The sequence below is a fragment of the Styela clava genome, chromosome 13 (genome assembly GCF_964204865.1).
Source record: "Styela clava chromosome 13, kaStyClav1.hap1.2, whole genome shotgun sequence".
In the NCBI taxonomy this organism is placed as follows: domain Eukaryota; kingdom Metazoa; phylum Chordata; class Ascidiacea; order Stolidobranchia; family Styelidae; genus Styela; species Styela clava.
The window spans coordinates 12,252,574-12,265,694 of record NC_135262.1 but is presented as its reverse complement, the minus strand read 5'-3'; the positions used below and the strand labels follow the sequence as shown (position 1 = coordinate 12,265,694).

At 33.8% G+C, this 13,121-nt stretch overlaps 1 protein-coding gene across 2 annotated transcripts in view; it reads left to right on the top strand.

Annotated features, from left to right (window-relative positions):
* LOC120332732 (5-oxoprolinase-like) overlaps nucleotides 1-13,121 on the top strand; it is a 27,892-nt gene extending 14,771 nt beyond the window's left edge. For both annotated transcript variants that reach the window (XM_078119157.1, XM_078119158.1), the window contains 18 exons: nucleotides 669-888; nucleotides 1,510-1,648; nucleotides 2,347-2,506; nucleotides 2,893-2,980; nucleotides 3,344-3,410; nucleotides 3,797-3,907; nucleotides 4,312-4,413; nucleotides 5,131-5,305; nucleotides 6,069-6,181; nucleotides 6,610-6,748; nucleotides 7,460-7,554; nucleotides 8,187-8,321; nucleotides 8,461-8,610; nucleotides 9,651-9,725; nucleotides 9,858-9,940; nucleotides 10,112-10,272; nucleotides 10,564-10,661; nucleotides 11,206-13,121. In XM_078119157.1, the coding sequence (XP_077975283.1) occupies nucleotides 669-888; nucleotides 1,510-1,648; nucleotides 2,347-2,506; nucleotides 2,893-2,980; nucleotides 3,344-3,410; nucleotides 3,797-3,907; nucleotides 4,312-4,413; nucleotides 5,131-5,305; nucleotides 6,069-6,181; nucleotides 6,610-6,748; nucleotides 7,460-7,554; nucleotides 8,187-8,321; nucleotides 8,461-8,610; nucleotides 9,651-9,725; nucleotides 9,858-9,940; nucleotides 10,112-10,272; nucleotides 10,564-10,661; nucleotides 11,206-11,382 (2,288 nt within the window). In that variant the 3' untranslated portion in view covers nucleotides 11,383-13,121. The remainder of the gene's footprint in view (nucleotides 1-668; nucleotides 889-1,509; nucleotides 1,649-2,346; nucleotides 2,507-2,892; nucleotides 2,981-3,343; nucleotides 3,411-3,796; nucleotides 3,908-4,311; nucleotides 4,414-5,130; nucleotides 5,306-6,068; nucleotides 6,182-6,609; nucleotides 6,749-7,459; nucleotides 7,555-8,186; nucleotides 8,322-8,460; nucleotides 8,611-9,650; nucleotides 9,726-9,857; nucleotides 9,941-10,111; nucleotides 10,273-10,563; nucleotides 10,662-11,205) is intronic.

The window sequence follows — 13,121 nt, the reverse complement described above, 5'->3', positions numbered from 1 at the left end:
TAACCTTGAACAAGGTTTTTACTTTTATTCATGGATGAGATTGAGAGTGATATATAATGGTCATTGTAGTGTATATTCAAAAACCTAAGCCAGTCGTTCCCAGCCTTTATCTAAATGGCATTTAGCACTTTTATGACTAAAAAATTAAATTTAATTTAACATAACATTATTTCTCCAGAAATTATTTCAAATATGCACTAATGAGAAAACAGCGCTTGTTTGGCATCAGCGAGGTTTTGAAATCGTTATTAGACCTAGGCAATTGCCGTATGTTGTACATGCAAATGGTCTTATCGCTCTCTGATTTTAAAAATATCATAGATTTTTATGTTGATTATAATACAGATGGCAAATGACATGAATTGATACCTCAATTATGCACTTAACTTGGAATTGGCAAAAGGAATATGATAATTTTTAGGATAGAAATTTATATTTTATCCTTGGGAAGAGGAAATCCTATGATATGGCCGAATTATATCGCGAAACATGGCCTCTTACCCTGTTACCATCCATGCCGAGTATGGGCTAAGGTAAAACAGCTTTTTGTTTCAGATGCATGGATGTAATTTGATCTGAATTGACCCAAGCCAGTTGCTTTTTAAGCACAATTGGAACCTAGAAGATGGCAACTAATCATTTCTGATTGTTATCTTCTCTTTTAACAGAAAATGTATCGTCCATTGATTCCCAACTTGAAAGTTTGATTAAACAATGTACAGAAGAATTATTAAGTCAAGGATTTAAGGAAGATCAGATCAATTGTGAGCCTTTTCTGAACCTAAAATATGACGGTACTGACTGTGCATTGATGTGTTCACCCCAGGGTACAATGATGAAGAGAAACACTTCAACTCATGGAGATTTTCTTGCTACTTTTACTTCAAGGTATTAAACACAATATTATTTTCTAAATTTTGTTAAATCATAGTCAAGCCTAATGTTTTAAATCAGGGGTGTGCAACTTGTGGACCATGGGCAAAATGCAGCCCACAAGGAACTGAGTTTTAATTAAGTTTAATCTGGTTCATGCGAGTAATTCCAAACCTTTTGCGTTGCAAAATCTAAACCTGGGTGCAATTTATTATATTTGCAAATGACGTTACAATGCTCTAACAGCTAGCTTGTGCGAAGCGAACAACACAATTCACATTCCTGATTTTTTGTGCCTGCAATTACTAGAAAGTCTATGTTAAATATGACCCACAGTTTCACCCAGTTGTTTGTATCTGGCCCTCCTGTATTGAAGATTCACACCCTTGCTTTAAACTGTACCTACAACCATGCTTTATGATTGGAGGAATCAGTCCAGTTAGTTATTTAGTGTTTTCTTCAGGCGCTCTGCTATGTGATGAAGAATTTAGCCATCCTTTGACATATTATAATCCATCCTTATGAGTCTGAAAATTGCAAACTCTTCCTGTTTAATTTAGTGATTAATCGTTTACAAAATCTCGCCTCAAATAATCAAGTTACCACTTTATGATCAAATTTATATTTCACATTCAGGTACAAAACAGAATTTGGTTTTATAATCCCTGGTAGAAAAGTAATGGTGGAAGACATCAGAGTACGAGGTACTGCTAATTATGGAGTTGGTGATGAGAATAAAAAAGAAAAAAGTGGAAAACCACCAAGAATCGAAACGGTACGTTAATAAATACTGGTTTTGAAATCAGTAATGAAACGTTATATTACCCTTATTCACACCTCACTCTCTGAACAAATCCCTGTATAAGCATCTACTGCTACGCTGCTGTTTCTCGAACGACCATAATCTTCATGGATCGGCATTTCATATCAAAATTTATTACACCCTGGTTGAGATAAACTATGATACCAACGCATCAAAATTTTATGCTTAAATTGCTAGAACATCATGCATACAGCTGGTTACCTTCCCATTTTTTTAATTCAATGTTATGTATTTCGTGCATGGGTTGCAGGTCTTTTCAAGGGAAGTAAAAATTGGATAATAGCAGGATTTAGTTTCATAAATATAGGTAATTTACATCTGAAAAAAGATAATTTGAATTATCGAGATTTCCAAAAATATCTAATCAAGTACATAGCTTAGAATTCGAATTCATGATCACAGCCATAAAATAAGTATCGGTAACCCCTCACAAGCACACTGTCTGTCGGTACAGAGCTTGTTATAGTCAAAAAAATAAGAAGCTAGAAAAACTACGAATTAAAATCAAGTTTTTCAAAGTCCCATGAATACCACCGTAATGCAAGAAAACATCCAAATTCATAACTTTCAATTTTTTTATATTCCCTGAAATATTCATTAGCGTTAAATGTATCTGTTTTATCATTTCTTGAATTACGTTTTTCATGCAGACAACAAAATGTTATTTCACTGGTGGAAGTAAAGACACAAAAGTGTATTTACTTGAAGATCTATATTCTGATCACACAATCACAGGACCAGCGATAATCATTGATAAGAATAGTACAATATTAGTTGAACCTGACTGTACTGCGGTTATCACAGATGAAGGTAGGAAAAATTGTTTTTTTGATATAAGATTTTGTAATAATTATGATTGATGGATGTTTCCCTTAATGTCAACTCTTTTTGTTTATTTCTGTAATATTGGGCAATCAGCAGGATGTCAACTGTGATGTAACAATTAAAAAATGGCTTAGACAGGTTTTCACGATTGGTTGTAAAAATTACCGTATTTTAGTTATTTCGCTAGCCATCTATTTCTATTTGTGTTTCTGATATTATGATTTAAATCAAATAACTCAATTATCATTTTGTCTTCTGTCATATTTTTTATCTTCAATTTTCAAAAAATTAGCCAATACATGGGTAGCTAAGAGATTTTTCTTACCATATAATTCGAACTAAATTGAATTTCATTTATCATATACATTCAGGTGATATTTGCATTACCATTGGCGATGGGATTCACAAGAAAGTTGACACTGAACTGGATTCAATCCAACTCTCAATATTCTCACACAGGTAAAGATTATGTTATGTTAGGAAATAGAACTTAGCGGGCTGGTTGGTGTGACAGTAGCATATAAGGTTGGTAATCGATAAGCTTGACGCAGCATAGATTCGACTCTTGTGGAAGATGACGGAAGATTATCATAAGCACCAACTGTAATTAACACTGGAAGTAAATTACAAAAAAGCTTCATCATAGCATATAACTGCCAGTGACCTTAGCATTTTCACCTGTACCACTAGAACGAGTGAATGATTTGTAACTCCTTGTTATATATGAATGTACTTTCTCTTTCTTGATAGTGAAATACAGACACAGTTTATTCAATTCTCGTTTATGAAAAGCAAAATTTGAAATCTGTTCCAATTTTTCAGATTCATGAGCATTGCTGAACAAATGGGAAGAATCTTGCAAAGAACTTCCATATCCACAAATATAAAGGTTTGTATGGGGTTAGGATCAAGTATAGTTTGTTGTTTTGTAACCTTTCTTGGTTTTATTAGTCTCTTCTTCTTCGTAATTAATTGTCTTTACAATTTTTCAGTAAATTTCAATACCTGATATCGAAACTTTTACTTGCTCCGTTTTCAACAAGACCCACCACATTTTATATTTCGGAAATAGTTTTCTGTTGTTGTATTTTTAGGGATTGATATTTATTTGGCACTATTTGTGGTTGTTAAAATTATTTATTGTCTCAATCACCACATTTTCGTCAATCTGGGTTTGTCTTTGTCACCAAAAGAATAAGCAGTAAAACATAAATGAGAAAACTCTTACATGAATCGTACTATAGCCTAAAAGTTCAATTTTTTTTTTTTTTTCAGGAACGTCTTGATTTCTCTTGTGCATTATTTGATCCTGATGGTGGACTTGTATCTAATGCTCCTCATATTCCTGTTCATCTGGGTGCCATGCAAGAAGCAGTTCAATACCAGGTAATTCTTGAAATAATCGGCCGAAGGCGAGTTTTCCTTGCTGCCATAGTATGGTGGCTAACATATCCTATACATGACTGGACCGACATGGACTGGTAACCGGACGAGAGGCCGTGGTTCGCCATATGATTAAGCTGTCTTATCAACTTTCCTCTCCCCCGGAATAAATATGTAAATCCTATCCTATGATAATTCTGTCCTATCGAATTTGTGTTAATGTCATACAAAATGCTAACAAAAACAAACAGTCTTATACAATATAATAATGGCAACAGTTTGAGGTCTGTCGGCTGAGGTTAAAACAGACTCTAGTTTCTCTGGAGAGTACAAAAATATCTTACTCGAGTGGTCCGCCATCCTATTACACTATAATTCTCATAAGTTTCTATTGCTATTAAATGCAGATGAGGGCTCTTGGAGACGATTTGAAAGAAGGAGATCATATTCTATCAAACCATCCTTGTGCTGGAGGAAGTCATTTGCCTGATCTTACTGTCATTACACCGGTATGTTTTCTTATTTATTTATGAATATTAAGACATTCTTTGTGACCTGTTTGTTGCCTCTTTACAATTTATAAACACAAAAAATACATCTCAAACAAGTTTGCTTTTGGAAATTTGGACGTTGTTGATTTTAACTAATATTAATGAACTTGCTCAGAAAAAAGAACTTTACTATCAATTTATCAGCTTTCTATATACCTGTGGGCTTGTGGATCTGTATGTATATATTGTTACAATAAAGATAATCATTCTATGTGATTGAAGTGTCTGATCAGATGAAACATTCCACAAATATTTAGGTTGGGGTTGCAGCGAGACTCTTGAATCGCATAGATTAGTGGTTCTCAAACTTGTTAGGCCGCGCCCCTTTTTATAATTTGTCAAGTCTCGCACCCCACCTCAAAAATAACTAACGATAAGCTCCAATTATCAGATAGTAAGGCAAAAGTATGTTTCATTCAAAAAACACTTTGAAAATATGTGGATGGAATATGTGGCAAGATCAAATCTGACAAATTTTCTTATTGTTAATGAGCTTCACGCCCCCTTAAAAAATTGTCAATGGCCCCCTTGTCGGGCGTGCTGCACTGTTTGAGAACCACTGGCATAGATTCTTTTATGATTGTTTCAATGTCAAGTTTTTAATCTTATTTGACACTCTGACACTTTTATTTATACTGTGCACTGTTATTCAGTTTGAAATTATATATTTGACAGGTATTTCATCCGAGCAAATCAAAACCTATATTTTTTGTTGCAAATCGAGGACATCACGCTGATATCGGTGGTTTAGTTCCAGGTTCAATGCCTCCTAATTCCAAATCAATCCATGAAGAGGGTGCCGTATTTATTTCATTTAAACTTGTGAAAGATGGAATTTTTCAGGAGAAACGTAAGGAGAGGTTTTTGTTTTCTTTTTACCTGATTCATTTAATCATAATGCGGGCTGAGTGACACGAAGGAAGTGTGCAATATTTTTTATCAATAAGTTTATCACTCCATATACTCAAATTAACAGTGGGCTTGACACCGTGATCCACACAGCCCTGGAATGATGCCCGATGGCCTTCCAGAATTTACATCGGTTTCGCACTATATATGGCTATCGCTATATACCAATGGGCCAAAAATTTTGCTCAACTAGACTGGCGGGCATTTAAAGTGTGACATAAAAGTTACATTTTATGAACAATATTTTCAGTGTTACAAATGCAAGAGTGGAAAACAATAAGCCTTGTGACTAAACTAAATTTGATCACAATCTCAAAAAATTCCTTAAGCTATTTTTTAGCATAAACATTTTTTTTTCAGTTTGGTTGTGGCAGAATCAGGCGGGCCAGATTGAATTTTCTAACTGGACAAATTTCGCCTGCGGCCTGTAGTTTGCCCATGTCTGGTTTAATATGTAACTCCTTATATATAAATGTAATCTTGATAGAGGAATACGGTTCAGTTCCTTTCAATGACATAGTAAACTAGTTTTTTCATAATTTTGCCATCTTATAATGTTCGCAATTTTTGTAAACCTCCTACATAAAGACATTGATATGAAGGGTTGTACTCCGATTAAAACGTTATTGAAGAGGTAAAAAAATTTGGATCATGTTTTTGCATTTTAGTAATAACTAGTAAAACTGTTTTTGTTCATATTTTAGAGGTGTCAAAAATTCTAAAGACTCCAGTAAAAAAAATTCCTGGCTGCAGTGGAACTAGGAATCTTCATGATAATCTAGCTGATTTAAGAGCGCAAGTTGCAGCCAATCAGAGAGTATGTTTTGAATATATATTTTCTATACCATCTCGCTTAACAACCTCATATTCAGAGAATAATATTTTGAATTATTATTTGTCACAGTTGAATCATATTATATGCTAATCACAGTTATGTGTTTTATTCAATAAGCAGTTATTTAATAAATTGTTTGGATATACATATTGTTGCAAAAAGCGATCTCTGAGACAAATTTAACAACTATTTATAATACACAGTAGGTATGCAGTAATTTTTTGTAAAATGTTTTTTGACTATTCTTGTATGTTGCCAACATTTTCATATCTAATTGAATTAGCTTTAAATTTTCTTAAACTATCTGTAATTTTGTCGTGACTAATATATTATCGCTAACTTCTGGTATTCGATATGACAGTGAATGTGCCATTTCCCCTTTAATTACATTTGGTTGAAATTTATTCCAGGGTATCAAGTTAGTCACAGAACTGATAGATTACTATGGATTAGAAGTTGTTCAGGCGTACATGAAACATATACAAGAAAATGCAGAAGTTGCTGTTCGAGATATGTTGAAAGATATTGCACAAAAAAATAAAGAAAAATGTGAGTAATGATAATAGTTAATATCAGTGTCAAAATTATATTTTTTATGGTGACCTTCAGATAGAATGATGCACGATTATTTATAATTCTTTGCAAACAGGAAAATTGCATGAAATTGATTTAACCGGATCTTAAATTTGTAAAATTACATGTGTAATTAATCATAACTTTCGATAATTCAGTATACAATTTCTGTTATACTCCCACTACCGGTATATGTTGCGCAATTTGCTAGCTATGCATTAGGAACAGTTATCATCATGCTGCTGCCTTTTATCATGTATGGGCCATGAGGATTGTTGGACTCCCCAATGCCATATTTGGGGGTGGAGGTTTGGGGGGAGGGGGGGTTGTTAGGGGGTGTCGTAAAAATGTTGTTTCTCACTTGTCATATATACGTTTGGTTTCGAGTGATACAAGTGTGAACAACTGGGGCGAGGATTGTGAAGTCGGACAATTGTGGTACAAGTGGGACATAACATTTTTGGAGACAGGTCACAAGTTGCATCACAATACCTCTGATTGATTACATCTTTCTCGACCGTTCAACTTCATAGATTTGTAACAAAGTCATTAGATAATAAACTATTCACATACCCGTCAAATATGGATGAATTATACCTTGATGGCAGGCAGTGGTTTACCATATGATTTAGCTACCTTACTGACTTACCATGAAAATGTGAATTTTCTATCATTTTTTGAATTTAGACAATTCATCTACTGGTTTAACAACATTGGAATCAGAAGATTTCTTGGACGATGGTTCATGTATAAAACTTAAGATTGAATTGGATGGAGGAAAGGTGATAATCTTTCTTTCATAACTTGAGTTGCTTCATATATTAAAATATCATATAGCAGATTTTCATTTATTGAAATATCAATGTACCAGCAAAAAGAATCTGGTAATTTGTGTATATCAAATCTAAATCGATTGTAAATTAAAATTGATTATTAAAATTTGTTAACATGTTGATAAATTTTTATAAAGGCGAGCATTTTCTTGTTTTCATATTACGTCGATTGCTAGTGACTTTCACTCCGTACAAGTAGACACAGATATCTAACGATATGCATCGAGCTGCTGTATATTTGGAAGGACCGAAATCTTCCCGGTTCGGCATTGCCTACCCATTTATTACACCCTGAGTGAGGCGGGGGTCATGGGGCCTGCTCCCGAGATCATAATCTTATTGCCAACACAGATAGGTCTGACGCTTTAATTAAAAGCTAGGCCATCTTGTCCTTATTTGTTTTTAAAATTTCTCATGTTGCTGTTGAGAAATCATAATATCACAAGATGATTCAAACCTTAGCTTTGAATAAAGCCATAGACAAGTAGCCACTACCTCTTTTATTGCAAACTAGATGAAGTAATGGGTCATAGTGCCCACAAGAATTACAAACTAGATGATCAAATATATATTTTTCTCAGGGTACTGCACTCATTGATTTCACAGGAACAGGTTCTATGGTACATGGTAATTTGAATGCACCACGAGCTGTAACACTATCAGCTCTGATATATTGCTTGAGATGCATGGTGGGATATGATGTTCCATTGAATCAGGTAATTCAAGAATTCATTTTATGTCTCGAAACTATGTTTTTTTATGACATTTTCACGCCATCGCTGTGAAAAAGTTATGTTATCAAAATCCTTTTTACTGAGCAAACTAGACACTTGTCTATTTTTTTTTCTTACTCAGGGTTGTCTTGCTCCTGTTAAAGTTAACATTCCCAAATGGAGTCTTCTTGATCCAATTGAAGACGCAGCTGTGATTGGTGGAAATACTTTGACATCACAAAGGATAACTGATGTTGTGTTCAGAGCATTCCAGACTTGTGCTGCTTCTCAGGTATATAATAAAAATAAGGAGCATGAAAGACATAAGAATAAATGACCCAAATATTTTATCAATGCAATATGATAAGCCAGAAAAATTAAATTAGGAACAAGAAATTATTGAGTTTTATTTGTAATGGCGAATCTACTTCAATACCATTAAAAATTCTTTTGATGTCCCCTTTTTGGACACGAATTGGACCTATAGTGGATTTATTATTATGTTGTTGTTGTTCTTTTGTATTTTCTTCTTCTTTTTTCGTTGTTTTGAAAGAATCACTTCTCTATTTGATTGCTGTACCAATTTTCAGTGGTTAGTTTGTTTTGTCTCTAGAAGGCTAGGCTAAAGTATTTATTTCAAAAAATTCTGTGACTTCATGGGATCCGTTTTTTTGGGCGATTCGTGTTCATATAATTGAGCACTGCTCCCTTGTTAAGTTGTTTATAGTATCAGTTATTTTTGTGTTCTTCTGTGCAAAATCTACGAAAAGTGATCACTATTTCCAAGAATGAATTTTTAATTTCCATCCATGAGTAGGCCTAATATCCATTTTTTATTAATATTATTTTTTATTATAACATGAATTCACTCAAATTATCGCTCTAAACGAGACATGTGCAAACTAAGGCCTGCGGGTCAAACCTGCCCTTTGAGTAATTTAATCCAGCCAACCTGATGCTGCCACAACTGAACTAAAACCAAATTTCTATGTTTTAGCTAAAAGATAGATTAAGGAATTTGCTGAGATTATGATTAAATTTAGTTTTGGCATGAGGCTTATCGTTTTCCACTTTTACTCATGTAAGACTGAAAATATTGCTCATAAAATGTAACTTTATACGACACACTCATATGGCCCGTCAGTTTGAAGAGGGCAAAATTTTTGGCCCCTGGTTCAAAACCCTACCCACCCCTGCTCTAAACAGTGATATATTATTCATATGTTTATACGGTCTATTGTTGCTATGCTATGGATAAACTTGCTAACATATCACCAATTGACACTCCACTCCAGTTGCCACAGTTCAATATTTATTTATTTTCCTTTTCAGGGTTGTATGAACAATGTAACATTCGGGGATGCAAAAGTTGGATATTACGAAACAATAGCAGGAGGAGCTGGTGCTGTGAGTTGATTTCTTGGTTAAATTTCTGAATAAAATACATATATCACGGTAAACATATTTGGGTTGAAAATTCTTCAGTAAAATGTTAATATATTACGAATCTATAGTAAAGTTGGGACCTATTTTTTTCAGGGACCAACATGGCATGGACGGAGTGGAGTTCACACTCACATGACAAATACAAGAATAACAGATCCTGAAATCCTGGAAAGAAGGTGTGTTGATTTCTCAAAACTTTTATTTTGTCTAATATTGTGAGGGACTGTCCTGTCTTCGGGTTTTGTTTTTACAACACTTGACACATTCATGATTACAACAATTATGTTTGTTTTAAATTTGATTGACCAATGAACCTTTTGCTAACGATTTACCGTTTTTCCTATTAGATATGCAGTTATTCTTCAACGCTTTCATCTGAACCCTAGTACCGGAGGTCATGGTCGTTACAAAGGCGGAGATGGAGTTAGGAGAGAAATATTATTTCGCAAAGATCTTGTGCTTTCTGTCTTGTGTGAGAGGAGAGTGTTCTCACCTTATGGAATGGCAGGTAATGATGTGTTCTTGCAGTTACATTGGATCCAGAAGTAAGGAATTGAGTTGGCAAAGCCAAACCGAACCGAAAGATTGAATTCTCAACGAAAACTTGAATAAGTGTGTCTCGCGATGTCATTTATTTAGTTCAATTGAGATATGGAAGTTTGTGAATCACAATTGTGAAATATCCAGCAATCTCCTCGCACAAAATTAACCCTCGCAGGATTCCAACCTATAAATTGCACTGGGGAACAGTGGCGCGATGACAAGTGACAGAATTGAACTATGTTTTTGTATTCTGAAGGTGGTCAACCTGGAGCAAAAGGACAGAATCTATTGATACGTCACAATGGTCCTATGATCAACTTGGGTGGAAAGAACACACTGGATGTTCATGCAGGGGTGGGTACAGCATGAGTAATGTATCAAATACCAGTAACTCAATCCCTTCCTACAAAGTATATTTGTAAGTTTTTGTTAGATAATATGTGTTCCATGATGTTATTCGTAACCCTTTCATCAAAAAGTTTCTCCTGATAGTGATCTAAGTTTAAAACATTGTTAATTACTACTAGTTAGTGCATCGAACGACCCACAATTTTCCAGAGCCTTCTTAGGTAAGGAGCTACTGTAATTTGAAGGCAGAGGAAAGTTTCCTATTCGCCATTGCCTACTCAATTTATTACACTCTGTTTGAGGTGGTGGTCTGAGATTTCAACCTGCAATGCCATCATAACTTTGACTAACACTTCGACCACCAGTCTAAGTTATTTTCAGTGTAAAAAGATTAACATGATTTGAATGCCACTGGTCATCCATGTCTTGCATCTGTATTAATTAAATGATAGGCTGGTCTGTGTCCTGCATTGCTAGTGGGACGATATGTTCCCTATATGATCAAGGCATTTTATGGTCTTCTCACTCTCCTATTGGAATCACTTTTTAGGATGTTTTCCGCCTTTTATCACCTGGTGGGGGAGGTTATGGAACTGCAGAAGATGAAAATAGTGAACCTAGTGAAGCAAAACGCAGAAAACTTGAAAATGATGGAAATTCAACAAATCATGAATTTGTACCACGTGGAAGTATCTATGAATACCAGCAAACTCAACAAGCACATTAGGTTATTAATCTAGATTGAATTGTTTTACACATACATGGTGATCCAAACAAAGCGGAAACCATAAATTTTTAATTATTTCTGCAGAAATTAGGATAATTTATTTAACCTTTGAACTTCTATTTGTGTACGATTGTACCCAAGAGTTTCAGTAATCCAAGACGTTATGCACAAACGTTATGTTCTCTCTAGATTAATATATTCAAAATGACATTGGTTTGTTTTTCGTGGTTCGCCTATATAAGTTTTATGCTCTCAGTGTTTGAGTTATACTATACTACTTCTAGAATTCTATAATCTTGAAAAAACTTTTACTTTAGATTATGAGATTAAAAAAATTTGATACTCTTATGTAATCATGCTTTACCAGAATTATCATTTTTTAGGTAATTCTTGCATTTATTTCATTTTACTAGTGAAATTTAATTTATGTTTACATGATATATTATGACAATGCTATAACTAATTGTAGGCAAAATAGTACATTCATATCATTTATATGGTGTTAGTGGTGCCTATTCGTCATCAAAACCAATTATTTAACCGTTTATTTAACCAATTATGCTGGGCAGGCAGTAGATGTTTAATTCTGCCAAGAAAAAGAAGTGTTACTAATCGTATATATATAGGAGGATATATAAATAAAAGGAACGAAACAAATCACGAAACGGATATCGGCTTGTTGCAGTTAACGAGGGGGTCGCGAAAGACTCCAAGAGCCATCTAGTCAACGATATCTTATAGCTGAACTGAAGCTAGAAAAATAGCAACCGAACAATTCAATATTAAACATTAACCTAAATTAAACAACTCAATCATATAAAAATAAACTGATTCATTTCAAATTATATATGTGTAGTTTAGCAATTGTGATGGTTTCAAATGATTGAAAACTGTTCTCCGTTCATTTTATATTATTCAATCTCATGCAAAGTTGCTCTGGAACATCATACTTAGAAATAAAAAAGCAACTTCCGATATCTCATTTTTAATGCAAAAAATATACAGGGTGTTAAAAAAGTAACGCAAAATTAACAGAAGTTAAGATGAAATGCTACTTAAATTTAAAACATTTAATGACTAAAAGCTTTTATCAGTATTAAATTACGGTGAACTTCCATTTAAACATTTCACGACTGCCGTTTTTTGACAGTTACTTTTTTAACCTTGCAAAGACTAAGAATTTTACCTTAATTTTGCGTAACTTTTTTAACAATTTGTAGTTTAATTCTTGTAATTTGTAGTTTTTGTAGGTATTAATGTAGACGAAAACTTGTTATTGCATCGAGGACTGCTATCGAATGACAGCCCAACAAGCCCTCTAAGGAGGAAGCCTTTCAGATTACGATTTTATTCATATATACATTGCAACTCCAAACACATATAATTGTTTAGATATATTTTCAGTTTTCTTGACTCCGTTTCAGTTCTATTCACATGGTTTACTACACGTATAGTGTAATAATGGAATTTATATCCTAGATTTAGTACTAGGTAGATTTTTCAAATATTTGGAAGCCAAACTTGTTTCATGTATATGTTTCAGTATGTGCATGATTCCAATGGTGGTACTGATAGTCAGCAACGAAATTCGGTTTGTACAGGTTTTCATTCTTCTGGCCTAAATTCATATTAATTTATATCATGAATGTTTCATTTAATTATTTATGCAATTGATGGTATATTCATTCTAGAAAAGTTCATCGTTCTATCCACATTTGCCAAATAAATACTGAAATGAA